Here is a 24,134-nt window from a genome sequence, read left to right on the forward strand (position 1 = left end):
TATCAGAAAAACGTGAGTACTTTTTAAATAATAAAGTTAATTTGGTTTAGTGTTATTTCTTTAATAATAAATCAAACAATAATAATATTGTTTTAAAAATGGTAAAAAATATGAAGGAATAATTAATAACTTAAAATGATAATATAATAAACAATATTAACAATTTTTTATTTAATTTTTTCCATCAAAATCTTCAAAATCAATTTAGCGGTTCAGAAAATATATATCGTAACATTACATACTTTACATTTACACTATAATATATTCGCATTCATAATATAAGAAAGTGTATCATAAAAAACACACCACAAATTTATTTATAATACATTTCTAAAAGAGTTTTAATTTTAAAGTTAAATAAATAATTTGTTCAAATATAGTTCTTCTAGTAAACTTTATATCGAGTACAGCGTTGGTCAGGTCACATCACTACGATCACGTGGCGGCAGTGAGGCGCGCGAGCGAGCCTGCGCGTGTCCGCCTCCCACCTACCCTTCACCCCCGCGATGCTAGATTTGTTTTCATAAAAATAAGTATAACAATCGACTTACTGATGAAATGTGATAGTGGATTTCAAGTTTGTGTATTTTTTAGTATCGTTTTTGCAAGATTGCACACTTCACCATGTTTATTCGTAAATATGAAAAAAAATCCAGAGCAACGCACTTCGTGAGCACTCAACCACGACTGCGAGCGCTCGCGGCGGGAGCGTCGTGTTGTTCCCACCTGTGCCTACTGTTCCCACTTGGTTGTTCGCACTCTATAGATAGTATATATACTCTAAGGGACCTAACGAAAAAATTGTGGGACCTTAAAGGACCTAACGGAAACCTATCGATCAAGGTCGTTTTCGACCCAAAATTCCATTGATGGGGTGCTAAGTTTGCATTGGTGATTAAAGCGATGATTCTCTGCTACATTATTTTAATGAAATTCATATTTTTGTAAATAATAGCTATAATGATAATGTTTATAAATGATATTTATTAATAATACATCTAATTGAATGGAATGGAATGGAACAGTCGTCTACAGATAAAGTAGAAATTTATTCGTACAGATTCATAATAAATAGTCTGTAAAATTAAAATAATATGGCGGCTGTTCTAGCAACAGCCGATATGACGATTCAAAAGAATTCACAAATTTTAGTTTATGTTGAAGAAGCTTTAGAAGATTTACTGGTTGTTTCTTATTCAACTGAGACTAAAAAATTCCAAGGTGTACTTTTAGATTCTAATAAGGGGTATGTATTAGTGTAATAACTCAACTTTAAGTTTATCGATTGTAGTATAATTTGCTCTAAATTAATGAAAATATTTAATTCCTTGCAGTAATTTACCATTCGGTGTGTATAGCCTTCATCCAGCTTTCACAAAATCAACAGAGAAAAATGCCATTAAAGACGAGAAATTACATTCCGCCAGTCAAAGATTTACATACCAAGAGCCTCAATATGCGAATGAGGATCAAAAAACTAAAAAGCAAGGTCCCAAGACCAAACCACAACCACGCCAAAAGATGACGGTGCGGCTGCGACCTCGAAAAGTGTTGTGTTCTAATTGTCAAGGCATTTGCAATGAAAACAATGAAAACGTGGACGTGTCCAAAAAACGTAAATTAGATTCTGACGATGAAACATCTAAGCAAGGGTCTGACTCATCAAAAATAGAAAAAGAGATGATGAAGGGCATGTTGATACCTAAGCTATCTAGACTGCAACCTAGCGAAATAACGAGTGCAATGAAGTCAACAAAAACTTATCAGAAGAGTAGTGAAAAAATTAAAAGTGTAAAAAGTGAAAAGTGTGATGATAGTGAAAAAGTGACTCGGGAGCTAGCTTTCGTTAGTGTTTCTGATAATGGTGATAATACATGTGATATTGGTGATAACAAGGACAGTGATGCAGCATTTAGTAATCTTTTCTCTAGTGCAAGAACTCTCAAAATATGTTTCGGTGAGGGTGAGGGGACCGTCGTTAAAATACCACCTCTTAACGGTGACTTCAATGAGGATTCCGGTGTATGTGATATGTCGAAACCTATAAAAATAGGTTCGAAAGCAGTTAAGAAAGCTTTGAAAAAAGCTAAAAAACAAGCTAAGAAAACTGCTGTAAAACCTGAAACATGGAATAATCATTCACCAAAACATATTGGTGCACTATCACCAAGAAACAATGTCGCTAAAAGCCCCCCATCTGACCCTCTAGAAAAGAAACACAAACATAAAGTCAAACACAAAAAGAAGCACAGAGTTCCTAGAAAACGTGATGAAAACTCGAGTAAAAGTGACGGTGATTCAAATGATTATTTTAACAATATAAAAGACAGTTGTTTAAAGCAAAAACTTTCAATAAGTTTGCGCCGACTGAGCAGTAATTCCTATGAATGTCGTGAGGATATGTCTGATGATTGTGAGAGTGAGACGGTTCCTGACTTCCCAGCTGATTCGGAAGGTATCGGTGGGCAGTTGCTTAGAGTCTCGCCTGGTGATATAGTTTGGGGCAAGGTTGTCGGCTTCCCCTGGTGGCCTGGCCGGGTTTTAAGTGTTACACCTACATCTCGTGCTCATGTTGCATGGTTCGCTTCTACAACATCATCCCTCATGCCATGTGATAGTTTATGCCCATTCTTAGAAGACTATAAGGTATATTATTTGCTTAAAGCTATCTGCATTTATTTCTTCATTTAACTTGTTTTCCTATTCTCTCTTTTAAATTTTGGATACATTTAACTTATTAGTTCATAATTCATATCATAAATGTATAATCTTCTGTTGCCTTTACAGAACTGCTATTTGTAAGATTTATTCTATGTGTACTCAACCAATAATAACAATGCCTAACATATGCCAAGGCTTATGACTTAAAGGTTCATATTTTATTTTATATTTTGCCCATCAACACTGCATTAATACCCTGGCCACTATTAATATGAGTCCTTATTAAAATACCTCCATGCATTTGTATCACATGTGTAACAATGTATTAGTGCTGATTTACACAGGGTCAGTAACTGACTACAAATTCGACGCAAATCAGTGCTGACCCGAAAAAAAACCCTGTGTAGACAGATTTGAAGTCAGTACAGAGGCTTGAAGTCTATGTAAACAGTTAAAGTCAGTCGTGGCGCCGAAATTCGGCGCCGCGACTGACTTGTCTACTGACCCTGTGTAAATCAGCACTTACTGACATTCATCACAATCCATTCATTAGAACATGAGCAATAACATAACAGTTAAGCAGAAAGTTGTGTTAAACTAGGAACTAGCCGCGCTAAAGCAAACATTTCAATAGCTTATGTGTTCCAATGGCACATATACTACATCACTTTTCACTGCCTTTTATCACCAAAATCCTTTCAGTGGTTTTTGTATGAATAAGTAACAAACATCCATCCTTATAATCTTTCACCATTATGGTATAACTAAAAATTAACACATCTGATTGTTTTTAAAAGCTCAATTACATTTCATTATTAGCCCATATATTTCCCCACTGCAGGGACACTGGCCTCCATCAGGATTAAGGTCATAATCCATACTTATACATGCCGTAACTAACTCAAACTTATACATTTATTTATTCAATTAGACTTCTAAAAGCACTTTTGAATTGGCATAACATAGTTTTACCAATTAGCACTGTTTTTATTCAATTTGAACTTAACATTTCAGGTACGCTTTAACAAGAAAAAAAGGGGGCCCTACAAAGAGGCTGTGAAGCAAGCAACGATAGAGGCTAAACGGAACGAATCTCACGCAGATCCGCTGGCCAGCCCCACGCACTTGACCGTCTCGCCGCGCCCCATCGATGTGTTCTCGTAAATGTGATTTAGACGTACTGCCGAATTGAAAATTAATGTGATATTTCAAATATTTTTATCTGCACAAACCATTGACCATTAGACGTAAGTGTAATTAGTAAGAGATGTGAGTTATTGTATTTAAATAGGTTATTCTTTCGTGTAAATAGGAAACCTTGAATGCTATGCAAGTTTTCACACTATACAAACTTAGAGACTTTTTGCTTACAAAATAACTGCTACAAAACTAATAATATTGGATTATAAAACTAACTGTATGAAATAGAAGACTTTATTTATCAGTCCAAATAATTGATTGAAATGTAGTATTTTAATTGATAGATTTGAATAGACCTTTATGTGCACATGTGGTGAATGGATTTGCACAGATATTGTTCCAGCCGCTAATAAATGACAGCCACTTAAAAACTATACTACATATTTATATTATGATTTTAATTTTGAATTGTAGAATTTGCATAGTAATCAAGAGTTAGTGCACATATATGGGTAATATCCTTATAAAATAACCCATTTGTGTACACTTGAGTTAAAAAAATGACTACAAGCATTTTAATTTCCAAATTGCATCTTAGTTGCAATCATTATTCCTTATTGTATATAATATGCTTATACATATAAATAGTTGAAAATAAAACTTGATATGAATGAGTGAAATGGTTTAAAAATTCCAACAATTGACTGTTATGAAAATGGTCTCTATAAACTCCTATTAGGTAGATATAGATAGATTGATGTAATAGGTACTGCCATTAAAAGAATTTTGTTCTAAATAGAGTAAAATATGTTCCATGAGCTTATTGGTTGCAGTGATTAAAAACTTCATGCCGTTTGATAAATTATGTAATGAACCATTAGCCTAACAGATGTTATAATTTATGTTTAAAGGTAATATGCAAACTTATGTGAATTTATAGTTGTTTCTCTTCTGACTTGGCACATAATACACATAGTTTTACACATAGTTTTGTTGTTATCTTTAGAGCTAGCGCGCAAGAGCAACTTTGTCTCCGCAACTATTTTGTCTCTCCCATCAACTCTATGGGGAGTTGCGTCGCTACGTGCGCGCACTTTCTTACTAGCCCATAGAGTTGATGGGAGAGACAAAATAGTCGCGGAGACAAAAGTTGCTCTTGCGCGCTAGCTCTAAAGATAACAACAAAACTATGTGTCTATGGGTTAAATTGTTTTCTGGATAAAAGTATTTACAATTTTCATTACTAAAAGGAAAAATGTGCAATACAAATACAATACAAATAATAGCTAATTTCAAAACAATTACATAAAGTATAGCTAGGAAATTGTTCTAATTGACTGACATTCATAATCAATGTTTGTTATTTCTTTATTTTCAATTTATTTTGTTATAAAATTTATTTTAAAATGTATTTTTCCTTAGGTTATTACTTATACATTCTTAAGAGTTGTTGCCATTTCTATGACATTTCGTATTTATCAGAAACCATAGAAAAAAAAAGCAATATTTTATATAATTTTTTTGTTTACTTGGTTTTATATAACTGAGAGAAGTTGTAAAAACTGTTATTTATTTTATAAGTATTTTATTTAGAATATGTTGAGGGATTTATTTGTGAATTCGTTTAGTTCTCCTTATTATGTGTTCTGTGATGATATAATGAATTCTCTATACTTAGTTTTAAATTTATATGTTAAAACATTTATTATTTAAATATAGGGGGTTATAATTTGTAAGAATTTTCTTAGTAGTTTCAACATCAAATTAAATGTATACTTGTAAAATGCGAAATCCATTGCATATTGGTTGAAAGACTAATGTTTTTGTATATTGTTCCTAAATAGGCCTGTATATGGTGGTTCCTCTTTGTCTTATATTGCAAGTTTAATTCTGCATTTGTTAAAATAATAAATAGGTTCTTGCAACATCTATACATATAAATTTTTGATTACTAGATATTCCAGGGTCAGGTGTGAAAATTGAGTTAAAGTTTTATCAACTTTTATCAAAAAGTAATGTGTGTTTAATAAGGTATTCATATGTCAGGTATTTTGTCAAAAATACTAGTATTTTGTATTTCATCATAGTATTTCGTGCTGTATTTTGCAAGTCAGCAAGCACCTCAAGCTTGAAATTTAAATTAACTGTATCTACAGTGTTACAATGTGCTATCTAATGTTTTGCAATTTTTATTGTCAATTTTCGTAGATGTTCATAACTAAATGTAGGAAATTTTAAACGATTCAGTGTCTTTCTGGGGTAAAACGAGTGGACCACTGCCTAAAGACGCTTAGCATACCTACCTAATGCAAAAGATGCATTTTTCATTTGATGTTCTTATTGCTAAATATCAGAAAAGTAATGCGATTTAAATGTAGAAAATATTAATTCTTATATGAAAATTAAGTATATGAATGCCTCGATCTAAAGGCGCCTTTAGAACTTTCAACTCTACCTTCAATGTGAAAAAAATCTACTCTAATATACATAAACATTATATATGCTTCTTAGCGCCAAAAATATATTATTCATAATGTAATTGCTTATAATGCAATTGGCGGTGTTTATTACTTAAATGGTCCTTATCATGGACCTATAAAAAACCTTTTATGGTCCATGGTCCAATTACATATTATGTGGAAATGAAATCACAATGTGTGAAAGAAATTTTGCCAAAGGTTCATGATCTTTGTCTTGTAGTTATAAAGTTATTATTTTTTTATTGGATTGCGTTCTGTTACTTGTGTCATTTGTAAATTACTTACTACGGGAATTGTATTTCAATAAATATAGAATCTTAAGTGTACAAATTAAAAGTAATTTTATTTATATTAGGTACCTACTAACGATCCCACTACATTTACACCTTCCTCTTCAATCAGTCTAGGTCTTAAAAATTATATATATTCGCATTTAAATCTGTTGTATTAGTGCTAATCTATACTCTATTATCAATAGTGTAAAGCTGAATACTTTATTATTAATATTATAAAGCTGAAGAGTTTGTTTGTTTGAACGCGCTAAACTCAGGAACTACTGGTCCGATTTGATAAATTTCTTTCGGTGTTAAGATAGACCATCTATCAAGGAAGGCTATAATCTATATATACAGGAGCAGAGCAATCCGGGTGAAACCGTGGGACAAATTTAGTACAATATCCGTATACATACAGTGAACCACAGAAGGCGGAAAGCGAAGCTTTCTTGTACGATATACCAAGTGATAATTTATATTTCTGTTTTTTTTTTGTGACCACTCCTAAATCGCTAGACCGATTATAAGAAAATGTACCTATTTTGTGACTTCAGGCAAATTTGAAAACTTAAAATGGTTTCGATTTTTTATCCGAATGCGAACGAAAGTCAAAAGCTAGAACTTATATCTAAGTGTAAAGATAGTGTAATTTATACAATAATAAGTTACTATTTGTAAGCGCAAATTAATCGAGTATTATCCTGAGATTATTGTGCATTATGTCGTAATTGAGATTATTGTGCTGCATTATAATATAACCTTGAATAGATATAGAACCAGCAGATTTCTTCATTTGCGTAAGGCGCAGTAAGGCGATGATTTTGGTATCTTTGAATCATGCCAAAGAAGTTTCAAGTAGTGCACAGATTAGGTATTAGAAGTAGTGTCAGAAACACGCAGAAACACGTGTGCTCGGCACACAAACTTTTTTTAATTTACCTAGGTTAGGTACCTACTTGAGATTTAAATATTTTTGTTGGTGGTAATAAAATTGAAATGTCTCTCGTCCTCATATGACATGTTAACATAATTCGTAAGTGTCAAAGTCAAACGTATTTTTGAATTTGAAAAAGATGAAACTTGAAAACATTTGTAAATATTTTAAAAAGCTGAACTAAGACTGTTTGAGCGCAAAAACCGAAAATGAGGCGAACCTATAAATCTAAAAAGGAAACTGGGCTGGATCCTAGAGATGTGAAGCAAATTGTTGATGCGAAGAGTTCTGTTTTCGATGCGTTTTATATAGAAAACATTAAACAGGCTAAACGCGAACTTTCTTGTTTAGGAGTATCTAATCAATTTGCAGCATCAAATAGAGTACGCAAGAAAAAATATGTGAAACGACTAAAAGAACCAGAAATTATTAGAGAGTCTACGTCCAGGTCCACATATTTGACCCCGGATAAATCTTTACGGGTTAATAAACCCGAAGATTTGTTCGATCAACTACTTCGTTCATCCCCACCGAAAAATTCACCAATATTTAAATGTGATCTCAAAGACAATGAACAAAAGTAAGTTATAAATAGAAATTAATAATTTTGTGGAGTTTGTAAAGTCTTTCTGTATAAGTACTTTGTACTTACCTTCATTTTTTTTTGATCTTATATTATTTATAGGGGTTTTGTCCACAGTTGACAATCTCTTACTTACTTTATAATTTAAAAATCTAAAAATTTAAAAGGAACATTCATGTTGTTACAATATTAAAACAAAAATTATGTTTGTTTTTGTAAGGTTGAATTGTTTTATTGTTCGATTATTTAATGAAATAAGATAATTTGATATAGGTAATAAGTATGTTTGGATTACTAAAAGTAGAAGAAATATCATTCAAGTAAAATTTATGTTAATAATTGTAGTGTGCGTTTAATGTTATCATTATTTTTAATTTCAAGGAAAAACAAGAAATATTATAGAAAAAGAAAACAAAAAATCATTAAGAAAGTGAATTATTCCAGCTCTGATACTTCAGGTAAGTAATACATATATTTATTGAAGTGAAACTTCTTTATCGGGCTTGGAAAAAAATTATTTTTTTTTGTTACGTGTGACATTTTTCCGTTACCTTCCATCTTTTTCTTATCCCTACCACGCGTGATTCGACGTATTTCTGTGAAGTTGCATATAGTAAATTATTTTTTGAAAAATAAGGTCATAAATAAGTTTCACTTCTTACATGTGTATACTAGTACACGCACACATTTTTTCTTATATCAAGACTTGATATCTCATGATCAAATTTATAATTTATTTTTAGATTCAAGCAAAGAAAATATTGATTTCAATCAATCTGATATTAAATCATATAAACTACACATAGAGAAAGAGTTGAATAGCTCAAAAAGTTGCAATGACTCTATTGAAGACATTGATGGAAATCTATCAATGTTTAATAACCCTGACTTTGAAAAGGACAAACTCTTATCATTCACACCCAATAGAAAAATAAGCCAACTAAGAAGCTCAGAAGTGGGCACATCACCATTTTGTAGCACACCATTTCATGAAAAATATAGAGGGAAATCTATTTACAAATATTCACCTATCACTATTAATTCAAATCATAATTTAACAAACATAATAGAAAACAGAACTAGTGATGTTTATGAAAATATTGAGCAAAATAACAGATCTACTCCAGTAAGACATGTTAGTAAAGAAATAAATGCAGCAGTAGATGGTTTAAAACATTTAAAATCAGATGATCCTTGTATTGCTGTTATTGATTTCTCCAAAAATGATAGCAATGTTACTAAATCTAAAGAAGGCGAGATTATTGCAACAAACTCGTTAGAAACATCACAACCGCAAGATGCTAGTGTCCTACAAGTCTCAGAAAATGACAAATTTCTTGGTTTCTCAAATGTGAATAAGACTGCCGAAATGGAAGTATTAAATAAATACAAGGAAATAAATGATCAACTTACTATGAACTGCTCTATGACTTATACTGATGATGAATTACCTAGTGAACCTTTCTTGGGCTTCTCAAATGATAAACAAAATATTGAGAATGAAATGGAAACCATTACATCCAACAGTGATTTAGATAATACACAAAAAGCGGAATCTGGATCTTTATATGATACATGTAGTGAAAATGAGTCAATAGAGAATAATACTGTAACAAACAAAGAACCAATTGTTAAGATTCAAAGACTGAGCCAATCTATTCTAGAGAAGTACTTAAATAAAAACCAAAAATCTGACGCAGAATTTGATTTTAATGACAGCATTTCTACTGATAATTATGCCAGCTTTACTTCAGATACAACTAATAAATCATCTGAAATTAATGAAGATAGGGACTCTTTTGACTCTTCGCCAGAAAACTGCACAGTTTCAGAAAACAGAGATTCAGAAACATTTACAGATTCAGATGATACAAAAGACGTCACTGTGAATTTCGTAACAACAAGAAGAAGGAACGAAATGACGAATGATTCATTTTTCTTTACTCTAGATAATTCTATAAGCTGTATTAATAATTTAGGTGTAGATGATGAGGCTACAATAGCAGATAAAAAGGAGCCGGAGGACACCGGTAATGTAATTAGTACAATAAGTGAAAAAGACAATACAATTACTGAAACATTGAGTTCCAATGATGATGAACCTGGTGCAAGTAATACAATAACAAGAAGAACTAAAGTCCCACAATCACCAAGATCATCTATCACTGTGAGAAAGAGTAACAGACCAGACACTAGTTGTAGACCTTCAATCACAACAAGACAAAGTATAAGACTGACTAGCAATATGTCCCTTAATACTAGTGAAATAAAACATCCTATAGTTCTGCAACCAGGAAAAAAATGGCAAAGGTCCTTAAGTATTTATAGAAGAATGACGACAATGGTAGACGGTACAGATTATTCAATGCTTGATATTGAACCATTGGAGAATAAGGGAAGGAAATATAGGCAAAGTGTAATAGCCACAATTGAGTTGCAAGATTTAAATGGTAAGACATTTATAAAATACATTTTCAAAGATATATAAACTGCATGCAGTCTTTAAATTTAAAAAGTAATGAAAGAAACATCAATTTGACATCAACAGCAAAAGTTGCAGTGTAATGTCAGGTCTAGAATTATTTATAAAATACGAAATTTATTGATTTTTATATGTACAGAAAATATTTATTATTGTTTATTTTACAGCTTCACTTCACAATGAATCAATTAAAAGTCGCAGAAGTACTTTTGTTTCAAAGCCCATCAGGTCAACAATTAAATTAGTAAGTTGTTTTTAATTATTTTTTGTTAAATTTACGAATCAATTCAAAGTTATTGTAAATTATGTCTCATCTTCTAGGATTCTAATGAATCAAGATCCAGCGTTTGTTCTTCGGCTGCCTTTGACGATTCGAAAGGTAAATATTTACAATTTAATATATTTTAACATTTCCAATTTAAAATAATATCGGTTATTAAATTTTAAAGATAATACATCTAGTGTTAATTATTGTATTTTATAGCTAGTAACACTGTACAGCTCATAATTTTTAATCTGTAGTGAAACCGGATGCCTAATATTGCCATCTTATTCTGTTTACATAAAAATGGGGAAAAATATATCTCTCAGAAATATTAATATTAAACAAAATATAAAAATAAAATGTTAAGAGTAATCTTTTCGAATGAATTCTATATTTTTTGTAAATTTCTTATGAGAATTAACAATATTACTGAACACTACCCATTGTAAAAGTAGTTATTATGTACCAATTTAAGTTTTTTTTTGTAATTCCGTAATAAGAGTAACTTTCTAAGATTATATTACTTTAACTAAAAATTGAATAATTGATATCGTACGATTTACAGGTTTTAATTCAAACTTTTTTTTACAAATTATGAAATTCAATTTGAGGTAATAATAATTAGGGTCGTGGCAACACTAACGTGAGCTCACCTCCTGTCCTCACTCTTCTCGTCACGTTTACGTATATCATACGTTAACGTAACAATTAATTAAAAATCACGGAAGCAGACGCAAGCTTCTTGTGTTGTTAAATTTTTATTTTTATTGTTTTAAAAGAACGTGCTACATTGTTAGTGAATATTTCCGATTGTATTATTATATAATACAAGGACAAAATACTTTGTGCTAAGTTGTTTTGACTGTGGACTATTTGACTGCCATAGCCATACATTATCCCTAACGGGATAATAGCTTGGTTCTACGCCTTTGTTCAACAAAAAGTGTCCAAAGCCAAGTGCATGCATCTTTCCCTGCAATACTCAGGTGAGTTTGTAGAAATATATAATTGGGGCATCTTTGTGTTGTTTTCTACGTAATTATTAGTCACGGGGAAAGTTGTCATTCACTTCCTTGTATGTGTCACGACGCGATCTCGAAATGTCTCGTGTTTTCAGGATATTTGTCCGAGGATTGTGATGATACGGTTGTCGACTTATCAAAGCTCTCGCTCGGTGACTCGGAGGACGAAGACGTCACTGTCTTAGACAATTTTCATGAAACGACAAGCCGTCCGAGTACTGCAAGTGCAGCGCGTGATTACGTCCTACGACGCTGCAACCAGACAGATGCGCTATTGTTTGATGAATGCTATCCAGATACGTGAGTAAATTCATCGTGCTATTTGCTTTAAATTGCGTCCAATTAACGCACAACACATGTTCATACAAACAAACGTTTTGTAGGTCATGTAAATAACAAAATGGAGGCAATCGAAACTATTGTTTGGTAATAAATGCCATGTGCTTGAGCTATTTTTTTATTACTACCTACATTTATGTTGTATTTTTTAAAATGTTTTCAAGCATAGGTTATTATCGATTTTTTTCATAACCTCTCAACGAAAATGCTCATTAAACCTACTTACTTACTTTAATTTTTAAAGGAAATTAGTTAATTACAAAGTGACATATAAATAGACATAATTAGGTAATGTATGTAGGTACCTATGTTGCTTTTTCTAAACATAATTTGAATGTACATATTTTTTTGTGGAATCATTAAAACTAGGTTAAAATTGTGTTGAAATCCATGTTAAAAATGAAAGTAATGTGTGTTCACTTAGCTTTCATAATTTAATGAATACCCATGAGATATCTGTAACACACAAAAATAAATTCACATGTGTAATAACTTTTTCTTACGTAAATTATTGGTTTTTGACTATCTATATACAGACGCATGCATGTATTTGTTATTCAATTTAATCTAATTTTTAAAATAACCATGTAACTCATCTTCATTTAATGTTATATGTTTTCACATTGCTTTGCTTGTGGCCATAATTGTGACTAATGCCTGAGTGTTTAAACAACGGGACCTTAGAATCCAGGGCATACAAAGCTGTTTGCAATCAAGTGTAGGACAGGCAGACAGAGTGTCATTTTTTCTAACATTTACTTCCATGGCTTAACTTCAGCAATAGTTTGCTGTGTTTTAATAAATAAATAAATGCATAAAACATAATGGTTTGAGTATACATATTCTTAAGATGTACAAATTTTGTAGAGCCATAACATATTGTGACAAAATAGCCAATTTGCCAGTTTTATAATGTAGAACTGCACTTTCAGAGTCGTAGAATGACAAAAAGATGTCACTTTGCTTGCAATACACATTAACTTACATAACTAGCTTTGCTAAATAACTTTTTAACTTGTAGCATCACAAAGGACTAATTGAACTTATCCATACTAATATTATAAATTCGAAAGTAACTCTGTCTGTCTGTCTGTTACTTAATCACGCCTAAACTACTGAACCAATTTGCATGAAATTTGGTATGGAGATATTTTAATACCCGAGAAAGGACATAGCTACCTTTTATTTCGAAATTTGTACCTACCACGGGCGAAGCCGGGGCGGACCACTAGTATATTATATATATATTCTAATGCAGATAGATGCACTATCTTCTCTAATATATAAAAATCAATGCCACTTTTCGTTGTAATTCCATAACTCGAGAACGGCTGAACCGATTTCGATAATTCTTTTTTTATTATATTCCTTGAAGTACGAGGATGGTTCTTATGTAGAGAAAACGTTAATATGTACCACGGGCGAAGCCGGGGCGGACCGCTAGTATATATATATATTCTAATTTCTAATGCAGAGTTTCCCTTGCAGAGCTTTAAAGAACTGCCGCAAGATCGGCGAGGGCGTATACGGCGAGGTGTATCTGTGGCGCGCGGGCGACGGGCGGGCGCGCGTGCTCAAGGTGATACCGGTGGACGGGGACACCGTGGTCAACGGGGAGAAACAGAAGGACTATGGCCAGATTGTGTCCGAGATTGTGATTGCTATGTGAGTATTTATTTATTTATTTATTATACTTTATTGCATTGAAAATACATAAAACAAAGACAAGACTACAGAAACAGCAAAGGGCGGCCTTATCGCTAGGTAGCAATCACTACCAGGCAACCCAAAGAGTATGTGAGATGTGGGGTGTTTTGTGTAATTCAATGACTTGACTCGTGAAGTTATATTGCTTCTTTGCTATGCGAGTATGTGCGATGTGGGGTTTTTTGTAACAACTTGACTAGTGTGATAAAATGTTTTGTTTGTACATATTATTTGTGTATAGGAACAAATATGATTTGTACTTGATACAGTAGTAAGTGTGCGACAAATACCGCACAATTTTTTTTATAGCATTGGAAGGCAAACAAGTACACGCAATGGCCGATGTTGATGGCAAAGTGCGTCGCCCATAGACGTCCATAACAAACGTTATGGGTGTTGCCTACCATAGAGGGGAATGGGATGGGATAAAAACGGTCTTAAGGAGAAAGGTGGAGCTAACCGTGTATTGCACATTTGCAGTAATGTTTGATGTGGCATTTTACATTATAATGAACATGGGCAGTTTGCGTTAATTTGTAATTGATTTTTTTATGTTAATACCTGCGTAGGAATGTTTTGTTTACATACATAAATTTTTTTCTAAACTACAATTTTTCTCGTTTTAGGGAATTGAGCGCTCTTGGCGCTCCGATACCAGATATAGAGAGTCACTTAAATGAAGGGAAGAACGTTGAAACTTTGGATTTACATTCTGTAGAGAATGCAACTGATGTCTTCAATAAGGTATGTGTTTTATTTGAATATTAGTAAGGTTATTGAAAAAAACTATTTATTGACGGTATTAATAAATTGATTCTCAGAATATTCATATACTATGGATATAAATTATTTCGTATACTTTGCTCTCGGTATTGTTCGCGAAAATTCATTATATTGCGCAATAATCTTCTATACAGAATATACATGCCATTATTTATTGAAAAGTTTATTTTAAAGCAGAACGGTACTTCAAATGGAAAGTTTCAAAGTTGTTACTATTTATATGTATGCCTAATTTTAATTTTATTAATTTTTTATCTAACTTATAATATATACTTTAACCCCGATCTAAAATTTACAAGGTTATCAATTGAAAAAATGTTTTCACCAAATCTTGAACTTTCCTCCGGAAAGTAGTTTGTTTTCTATTAAAAGTAAATAAAGCCTAAGTAAATAAGTATAAAATTTAGACCAATTCAAGTTTAATAACCACTGTATAAAAAAAGAAGCAGATTCTTATTTCGACTGATTTTTTTTTTGTTTTGGGTTTCTTCAGAACTTTAAAACACTATCGAGGAAAACTAAAGCAAATTTCATACGTACCCATTGATATACAAACTAATCGCTAATACAAATAAAGATCCGCCAACGATACTACAGATAATAATCAGCGCAAATGTTATTGTATTTAAATACGACTAAATGAATACCAGGAAATAATTACTAACAGTAAATGATAATGTTTAATTTGCAATATTACATCACGGCTTTATCAGAAACAATGGATTAGTCACTGTATTCAGGTCATGTAAATTATATAAATACTAACTTTAACTCGTGGCTTTCTTTGTATATGAATTTATAAGGTCAAATTCGGTCTTGCAAAAAATCACCAGTGAAAAGTACCTATATGTTGGCTTTTAACGCCTTATATATTCAAATTAAAAACACATTAGAGTTGAATCAATTATCCAAGAAATTTATCGTGTCTAACAAAAAGACTGGATACAATATTTTAATACAGTAATCATATATCACTACATAGTATAACACAAAGTCGCTTTCTCTGTCCCTATGTCCCTTTGTATGCTTATCTTTGAAACTACGCAACGGATTTTGATGCGGTTTTTTTAATAGACAGAGTGATTCAAGAGGAAGGTTTTAGTATATAATTTATTAGGTTTTAGACAAAGCGGGCGAAGCCGCGGGTGGTAAGTTAGTAATATAATAAAACAGTTTTAAATTACATGAAACTACTTTTCGTTTTGGTGTCAGCTAGTAAATCCATATCTAAAATAATATATTGATGTGTATAAAATGTTCTGTAACACTATTCCTACTTCCTACCGTTATTTCATGCAAGCTCATACTAATATTAATTTATCGTGCATATTTTTTCAATATACGTATGTCTGCCGATAGATAGTGTAGGTATATGAAGATAATAATTATTATATGCACACGTGATTATATCGACAACTATCTGAATACTTTAAAACGTGTTCTTTTGTAATAAATTACGAATATAAATTTTACTACGAAGTCTAAATATAAAATATGAGTAACTATTCACAAGAAAGTCACATTTATTGCTAAGAAAGCATTAATGTTTAAGCTATTTAGCATTAAAATCGCAATAACAATAAACAGAATCAATCTTGATAACAGTACTTTAAACTGTGAGTCATGACCTCGACAATAAATCACGTATGAATTTATCTACTATATTTTTAATATTTTATTGTAAATATGTATATAAAAATGTATTTTGCATTGATTAACCTTGGGGAAATGATAACTGAGTTTACCGGTGGTGTGGGAATTTTAAATGCATAAAGTATTTGTTTTAAAGCAATCAAGCGATGCACATCCTTTTGTTAAAAAAGAGTATGCCTTTTATAACTATAGTTAATAATGTAACTATAGTTTTATGTTTTCTCTCGTATTGTTAACATCATTGTTTTAGGGATATTAAATAACTAGTTGGTGTCGGCTCCGCCCTGGTTGACCCGGGATAGAAACAAAATTAAATATACCTTATGACATTCATAGAATATTTTTAAAATCGGTTTAGTAGATACAGAGATTATCTCATACAAACTCAGAATTTCAAAAACTTTACTTCTTTATGATATTGGTTACCACAAAAAACAATCGAGTCTATTTAAGAAGTATATTTAGGAAATCGATACCATCTCAATGAATCCATTCACACTAACGTCTTGTATGCCTTGAACAATGATAAGGGAAATGGGCCAGACTGATTAGCGAGCTATCTATGTATACTGCACTGTAATGTGTGTACTCTGTTTATGCTGATAAGTGATAACGTATTTGCGTTTGTTTGTAACGATTTGCGTGTTTGATTGGAGTTGGAAAAGGCATTTTTGACATTGATTTCTTGTTGCTGTAGAATGTAGAAGATAGAGGTGGCCTTCAGGTTGTAGATATTGCTCTTGAATTATGTTACTGGGATATTACGGGGTTTTCGAAGGCCGTGATTTATAATGAATACGTGAGAACATAATTATTGAAAAATCGATGAGCAAAAAACTACAAATTCGTTGAAATAAAATTCTTCTCGCTAAGTTTTTATACGACGTTATAAATATACGATAACACACACAATTAAATGGCTTTCACTAAATTAATGCATGTCCATCTCGTAAATTATTGATCCTTATGTAATTATGACCCTGTCTTCAGTAATTAGCAAAGATAACATTTAACACTAAAACATTTGACCCAATTCCTGAATTTATCGACAAGTGGACCAATCATTTTCTAAATACAAGCTGTGTCTGTAATATTCGACCTCACAAGCGTTCCAAGGCGTTTTTAATAGGGTTCCCAACTATACTGTTAACAACAATATAATATACCGGTTATACACTATACTTTTTACTGTTGAAAAAAATAGTTTACAAAATGCCGTATTAATCACCAAAATGCCCAACACACTATGCACACAATTAAAATATAATAGTAAATTGATAACTAAAATATAATGAACTGTTAATTTTCTATCAGTCAATCTTTGTCAGACCTTGCATCATGTTTGTTTTAAAATAATTCTCATTTAACAAGAAACTTTAATGACACATTAGCGCGATCGAATTTCTCACCACACACAGTTATATAATCCGTGACTCAGTGATGAATCAGGATTCTAAACAGCTGTGTTCCATGTATTGTTCTGGTGACGTAATGAATCTGTGTCAATCGTGGTGATTTGGCGCGTATTAGTGTATTTTTTTTTTAATCTTGTAACGTTTGGTAATTAGTTAATGAGGCATTTACATACATGATTATTTGAGGGTGACTGTTAATGATGGCATTGAAAGTGTTATTTATTTGGTAGTTTAATTATTTTCATTGATTTTGGCACACATGCAAATTCCGGCATTTCTTTGGTTCGCTTAATTTAAACTACATAGACAATAAAAACGTATAAGTAGTAAGTACACATAATATTATCTTTTATTACAAACACATCGTTCTCCTAACGTGAGAAATTAACGTGTGTAATATATTCATGGATTCGGGATATTACAAAATCATTAATGTCCGATTAGTTTTTTCTACTTCCAAAAGTGAATAAAATTAGTTGATTGATGAAGTCTGAAAAGAATATGAATCAAATATTATATTAGTTTTCTCCTTTTTGCTTGAAACATGGTATCAAAATGTTACAATACTTCATGTATGAACATTTATGTAACATGCAAATTGTGTATATTACAAGAAGTATATTAGGTTTTCTGCACTAGACGTAAGCTATCACGTGTTAAATAGATTGCACGTGTAACAACTTCTCATTGTGTTAGGGGAAACGTTTACACTGCGCTGCGGTAAACATGTGCTAAATTATATAATTCAATGACGCGCTTACATGGACCACGGGAGGCTAGCCATGCGTGTAGTGTACAGTTACCAATGTATGTGCATAATAACTAAAGATAAGGATTTAAATAAATAAATAAAAAACACTTTATTGCACATTGCATAGCTACAATTTACACGCACAAAGAAAATTAGCTCCTAGTGTATCTCTAAAGGAATACGCTTAATTTAGTGAATTTTTGCGGTGGATAAGTAAGGAATGTTAATTTTATCTCCAATCATTGGCATTTAGTTCGGTAAAATTTTATTATGGTTGCTTCTAAATGATAAACAATTAGCTAATGACTGCGTAACAAAAAATGTCGTAATTATGTTAAATCTCATTAGAAACTTTACCTAAGAGATGCGTAGGCAGAGTTTTTCCCCGGACGATTTTCTTGATTATTATTTATAGTATGTCAGTGAAAATTAAATATATATGTATAAACACTAGCTTACCGCCCGCGGCTTCGCCCGCTTTCTCTAAAACGATTTGAGATTTAAACTATCCTATCTCTCAAGTTGGATCGAACTGCATGGTGTGCGAATTTTATTATAATCGGTTAAGTGGTTTAGGAGTCCATTGAGGACTAGCATTTTGACACGAGATTTATATATATTAAGATTAAGATAAGATTATTGTTACGCAGGTTCTAGCCGCGCGTCTAGTATACGGCCCGTACCCAGCCCGCCTGCTCGACCTGTGGGAGCTGTACGACGAGACCACCGGCTCGGAGAACGACAGCCCCGCTGCATTGCCCCCACAACAACACTATCTAGTGTTGGAGCTAGCCAACGCGGGACAAGATCTAGAGGGATATCAGTTTAACAACGCCGAGCAAGCATACGCGCTTTATAAGCAGGTTTGTGGCGGATTTTTTGTGATTTTTTCAGGATTTTTTGTTGATTTTGTAAGTCTAGCAGTGTAAACTAGCTATACTGTTAAGTATCGGGCGATAACGACAGCCCCGCTGCGTTGCCCCCGCACCAACACTATCTAGTGTTAGAGCTAGCTAACGCGGGACAGGATCTAGAGGGATACCAGTTTAACAACGCGGAACAAGCTTTATAAGCAGGTTTGTGGCGGATTTTTTGTGTTTTTTTTTGGATTTTTTGTTATTTTTACTTTCAAACTAGTATGGACCTGGACATGGATGAAAAATACTTTCAACATCGGAGGAGGTCGTACTGGGTACTACTAATTATACCAATTATGGTTTTTATGTTTTAGATTTTTAGCTGTTATTACTTACTTTGTAGCCTAGCCATCCATACGTATGGATACCTATGGTTGATCTTTTTATCTAGTAGAAACTTGTAATATTTACCATGATGAGAATGGCCACCCTAATTTAAAGTGATAAATATTAAACCGTTACGGAATCAAGAATGTTTGTTTCTGATTTGATGAACTTAGTTTGAACGCATATTTTTTTTTGTTTTAAGTATTGTAAGTATTTTATTTATCGTATTCCCAAACTAAAATTAAATGCGGCTAAATTTAAGGAAAATGGCATGCTGACTATATAGGTTGAGACGGTCAGTGCTGATTAGCAACTGAATTCGTAGAATGATTACATAGAAAATTATGCAAAGTAACTATTGTGCAAATATTTTCCATGAATTTGGTCGTATCTGAAACGGTCATCAAACAATATTGAAATTTATATGAATCACCAATCAATAATTTTGTTGACATATGTATAAATGATCTCTTTATATGATATTCATAATGTCAGAAGTCTTATGTATTTGGAAATTGCATTTAAATCTAGCAAACGTACAACCAGAACAACTTTTCACAGAGGAGTAGGTAGTATAACCTCAAGCGATTATTTTTTAGATGAATCTTGTGGGCCCTCTACACAATGAGCACCGTTGGTTTAACAAATAATCGACGATGTTTGCCGCCATTACGGCGACTATGCTTCAACAATAAACATCTACCATGAAGGCCGATCATAGACATTTAGGCCCTCTACACTATCGTGATTGTCTCGCCTCGCCCGACGCTGCCCATTGTGACGAGGGCTCATTATAGATATCTATATCTTACAATTGACGCAAAACATGAGTGTATAGTAACTTCTAGGCGAATCGAACGTCAAATATTGATTCGCCTATTTATCTGTGTACAAACTAAATTTGCCATAAACAATAAACACTAGTTAGGTACAGACGTATTTCCCTGTAAACATTGTTGTGGTAAAGCCATCTCACGATGATGTGACGACTATAATATTATTGCATTATTGCGCATAATTTACCCACAAACTACGTCAGCGTGACGTTGTTTATTGTAAATTGTTTAACTGTGACTTTATATTGCTAGTTGTAATATTGATGTTGACTTTTTATGCTAATTTTTGAAGTGAGAACTTGTTGGATGATATTTTCGTCACCAAACATGATTTTGTGACGTATTTTGTTGGTTGGAATAATAATTACATTTGTAAAAAAAAATCAATATAAAGCATGCATTAATTCATATTTTAAAGTGAGATTCTGATTAACCTATAATTATTTTTGCGAATAAAGACGATAATTTCTAAAGTCTGCCGTTTTCACTTCAAAATTCAAGCAGTATTTTAAGATGTTTTGTTTTAATTTTTTTAACCTAGTTTTTTTTTTGTTTATGTTGTGTTTTTTTTTCAGCACTTTACCCCGCATGGCCCGTAAAGTGACACTGGTGGATGGTGAGTGAATTTCTAGTTCAAGTATTTATTTTGCATCTTGACTAGATTTTCACTTATCCTTCAAACGTGTCGCCGCTTCTTTTTGATGTTACCAGAGTGTGGTGCGATTTTTTTTGTTTTTTTTTTTCGAAGTGAAACTTCTTTAGTCGCGTTGAGAGTAAAATTTCAACGTCGCGTCATGGCAATACCGACACGGCATAGAGTAAGTCGATTTTAGTATCTTTGAATCTTGCCAAAGAAGTTTCATTTCTGACACGTTGTTTTTTATTTTTATTTTTTAACTTGCATGTGTTTTTTTTTTGTAAAATTTGTTTTTGTTTGTGTTTTTTTCGTCTTATTTCGATAGATATTTCTTGTTTGATTATAATGTATTTAACACGTATCGCCTAAGTGTATCGACCTTAACAAACAAATTTGTTTGGCGTGTAAACAAAACAATGTGTGAGTCAATGGATAAACGAAAACAAGTTGAATGGACGTGTCATAGACACTGATTTTATTTTTGGCTTTGATAATGTGTATTTTTTTTTTCTTTGAAACATGCAATAAGTGAATTTTGTATTTATTTTGGTAGTTTTCATATGCATTTTCAGGTACAAATGTTTTCTGTTTGGAGAAATCATGTTATTTGAAGGAATAGTATAGACACATCACATTGTATATGATTTTTTATTTCAGGCGCTTGTATGTTAATTGTAATTGTTAATAATATCTTTGATTTACTATTTTATTTGTCCTGTGGTCCATTTATTTTATTTTCAATAGATGTTAAGAAACTGTATTTAATATTTATTATGTCTGATTTACCATACAATGGGTGCAAACAATTTCTTTTTATTTTAAATAGCAAAAGAAACTATATTAATTCATTATCTTTTACAACAGATTGCGTTCGCGTTGGCCGTAGCGGAGGAGGGTCTGGAGTTTGAGCATCGTGACCTGCACTGGGGCAACGTGCTCATTGCGCCTACCGATCAGAAGGTATGAAACGTGTTCGATTATTGTAAAATAATATTTTAAAATGTTAGAATGATAATGCATAGTTACTGAAATGTTTCGTTTTGGAATAGTTGTCACATAGTATTCATAGTAAAGTAGTTCTTTGGATAGTGAAGATTATAGTTCATTTTTTAATATTTATATTTATTTTGTTATAGACTACGTCTATTGTCTATATTGATGTAATCCTTTCCACGTTAACTTAGGTGGTGTGTTTATGACCATCATTACATATCTGTCGATGACCGTAATTGTAATCACGCCTGTTTAAATTGGTAACATTCAACTTCTAGAATTGATTATGTTGATGATACATCTTTTCCATATTCGTTTATGTTTATTTGTGTTCCAATATAGATTTTTTTTCGTATTCCATTAGGTAATTTTGATATAACATGGCCAGATCTATACATTTATTTCCCAAATCGATAGTATATTCACACATTTCTCCCATGTTCCAGTACGTGACGTTCGTACTCCGCGGCCGCGCGCACCGCGTGCTCTCTTGCGGCGTGCGCGCCACCATCATCGACTACTCGTTGTCCCGTGCGCGCATGCGCAGTACCGCCGCACCGCTGTACTGCGACCTCGCGGACGACGAGGCGCTGTTCGACGCGCTCGGCGACTATCAGTTTGAGGTGTACCGACTCATGCGGGAGAGGCTCGGGTGAGTTACGTTGGAAAATGAAAAAAAATTACAAAAAATGACAAAAAATGCAAAAAAAAATGTCAAAAACCCAAAAAAGTAATTTGGCTAGGTTAGGTAGGAAAATATCCGGGTTTATCTAGGCTAGAGTATGTTAGGTTCGTTATTATCGACTACTCTCTGTCCCGTGTGCGCATGCGCAACATCACTGCGAAATCCAGAAAAACGCCCCCAAAATACTATAGGTTAGTTTAACATCGCTATAAAAATGATGAGGTTAAGTTAGGTAGGAAAATATCCAGGTTTAGCTAGATGACAGTACGTTAGGTTCGTTATTATCGACTACTCGCTATCCCGTGCGCTATTGTCAGAAAATCCAATTGATGAAAAAGATGGAAAAATATTTTTTTCCCAATAGATACAATGCTATAAAATTAATTACCATATATAATATACAAAGCATCAAAAACATTTTCTCAAAAGACAGTGTAGAAAGTATGTCATAGAATATTGTACTAATGAATGTTATTTTCGTTCCAGTAACGATTGGAAGAACTACGACCCGTTCACAAACATTCTGTGGCTGCATTACACTGCTGATAAGATGATAACAGCCCTCCGATACACACGCACCAACACCAAGATACACAAGCACTATATTGCCAAGCTGAAGGACGTCAAAAACAGAATACTGCAGTACGGGTCCGCCGCCGAATTCGTCATCACAGACAACGAAATATAATTATCTATAATAAATAATAATAAAACTATAATTAATGCTCTACGCAACATACTCAACGATACCAAACGCAAAAAAGTATGATCATTTCAAACTATTTGAATTTGTATTTGTATTCGTCGTACCCATAATAAATAACTCGTATATTTTTTATACTTCAATATGGATATCCTTTGCGATTGTTATAAATTTGAATCTGAACAATTTAATTATAATGTAAATAATAGTGGTTTTGATAAATTCGTGAATGTAGTGGACGCTAAAAGAATTATTTACAATGTTGTTTCATTAGTACAATTTCAGCTGAAGGGTGCCTTTGGTGGCAAAGTGCCTTTCCAATTGAATAAATTCATATATTACATTCTATGAGGTTGTTTTATTTAGTAGCTCAGTAAACCCACAAAAATTTTGATGACTGTTTTGATATAAAATGTTGGCGTATTATAATGAACAAAAATTCAATTTTTTTGGCCTTAAAATAACTGTGGCAGCAGCTGATAAGATACTTATTAAATTTTTAATTTAAATTTACCCACTGTTCTTATTCACAAATGGCTTCTTTCC

General features: G+C 32.5%; 2 protein-coding genes across 2 annotated transcripts; both read left to right on the plus strand.

The window, feature by feature from the left end:
- Positions 1–1,092: 1,092 nt before the first annotated feature.
- On the plus strand, positions 1,093–6,719 carry LOC123696609 (PWWP domain-containing protein 2A-like). Its single transcript, XM_045642907.1, has 3 exons — positions 1,093–1,246; positions 1,335–2,646; positions 3,676–6,719. Exons 1-3 carry the CDS (start codon positions 1,095–1,097, stop codon positions 3,823–3,825), a joined length of 1,614 nt encoding a protein of 537 aa, XP_045498863.1. The 5' UTR covers positions 1,093–1,094; the 3' UTR covers positions 3,826–6,719.
- Positions 6,720–7,643: 924 nt separating this feature from the next.
- On the plus strand, positions 7,644–23,936 carry LOC123696608 (dentin sialophosphoprotein). The gene is made up of 12 exons (XM_045642906.1): positions 7,644–8,070; positions 8,455–8,531; positions 8,817–10,523; positions 10,723–10,799; positions 10,877–10,934; positions 11,938–12,142; positions 13,670–13,846; positions 14,515–14,632; positions 19,141–19,353; positions 22,072–22,167; positions 22,647–22,852; positions 23,372–23,936. Exons 1-12 carry the CDS (start codon positions 7,700–7,702, stop codon positions 23,571–23,573), a joined length of 3,507 nt encoding a protein of 1,168 aa, XP_045498862.1. The 5' UTR covers positions 7,644–7,699; the 3' UTR covers positions 23,574–23,936.
- The last annotated feature ends 198 nt before the right edge of the window (positions 23,937–24,134 follow it).

This window comes from Colias croceus, chromosome 13 (genome assembly GCF_905220415.1).
Source record: "Colias croceus chromosome 13, ilColCroc2.1".
Classification (NCBI taxonomy): domain Eukaryota; kingdom Metazoa; phylum Arthropoda; class Insecta; order Lepidoptera; family Pieridae; genus Colias; species Colias croceus.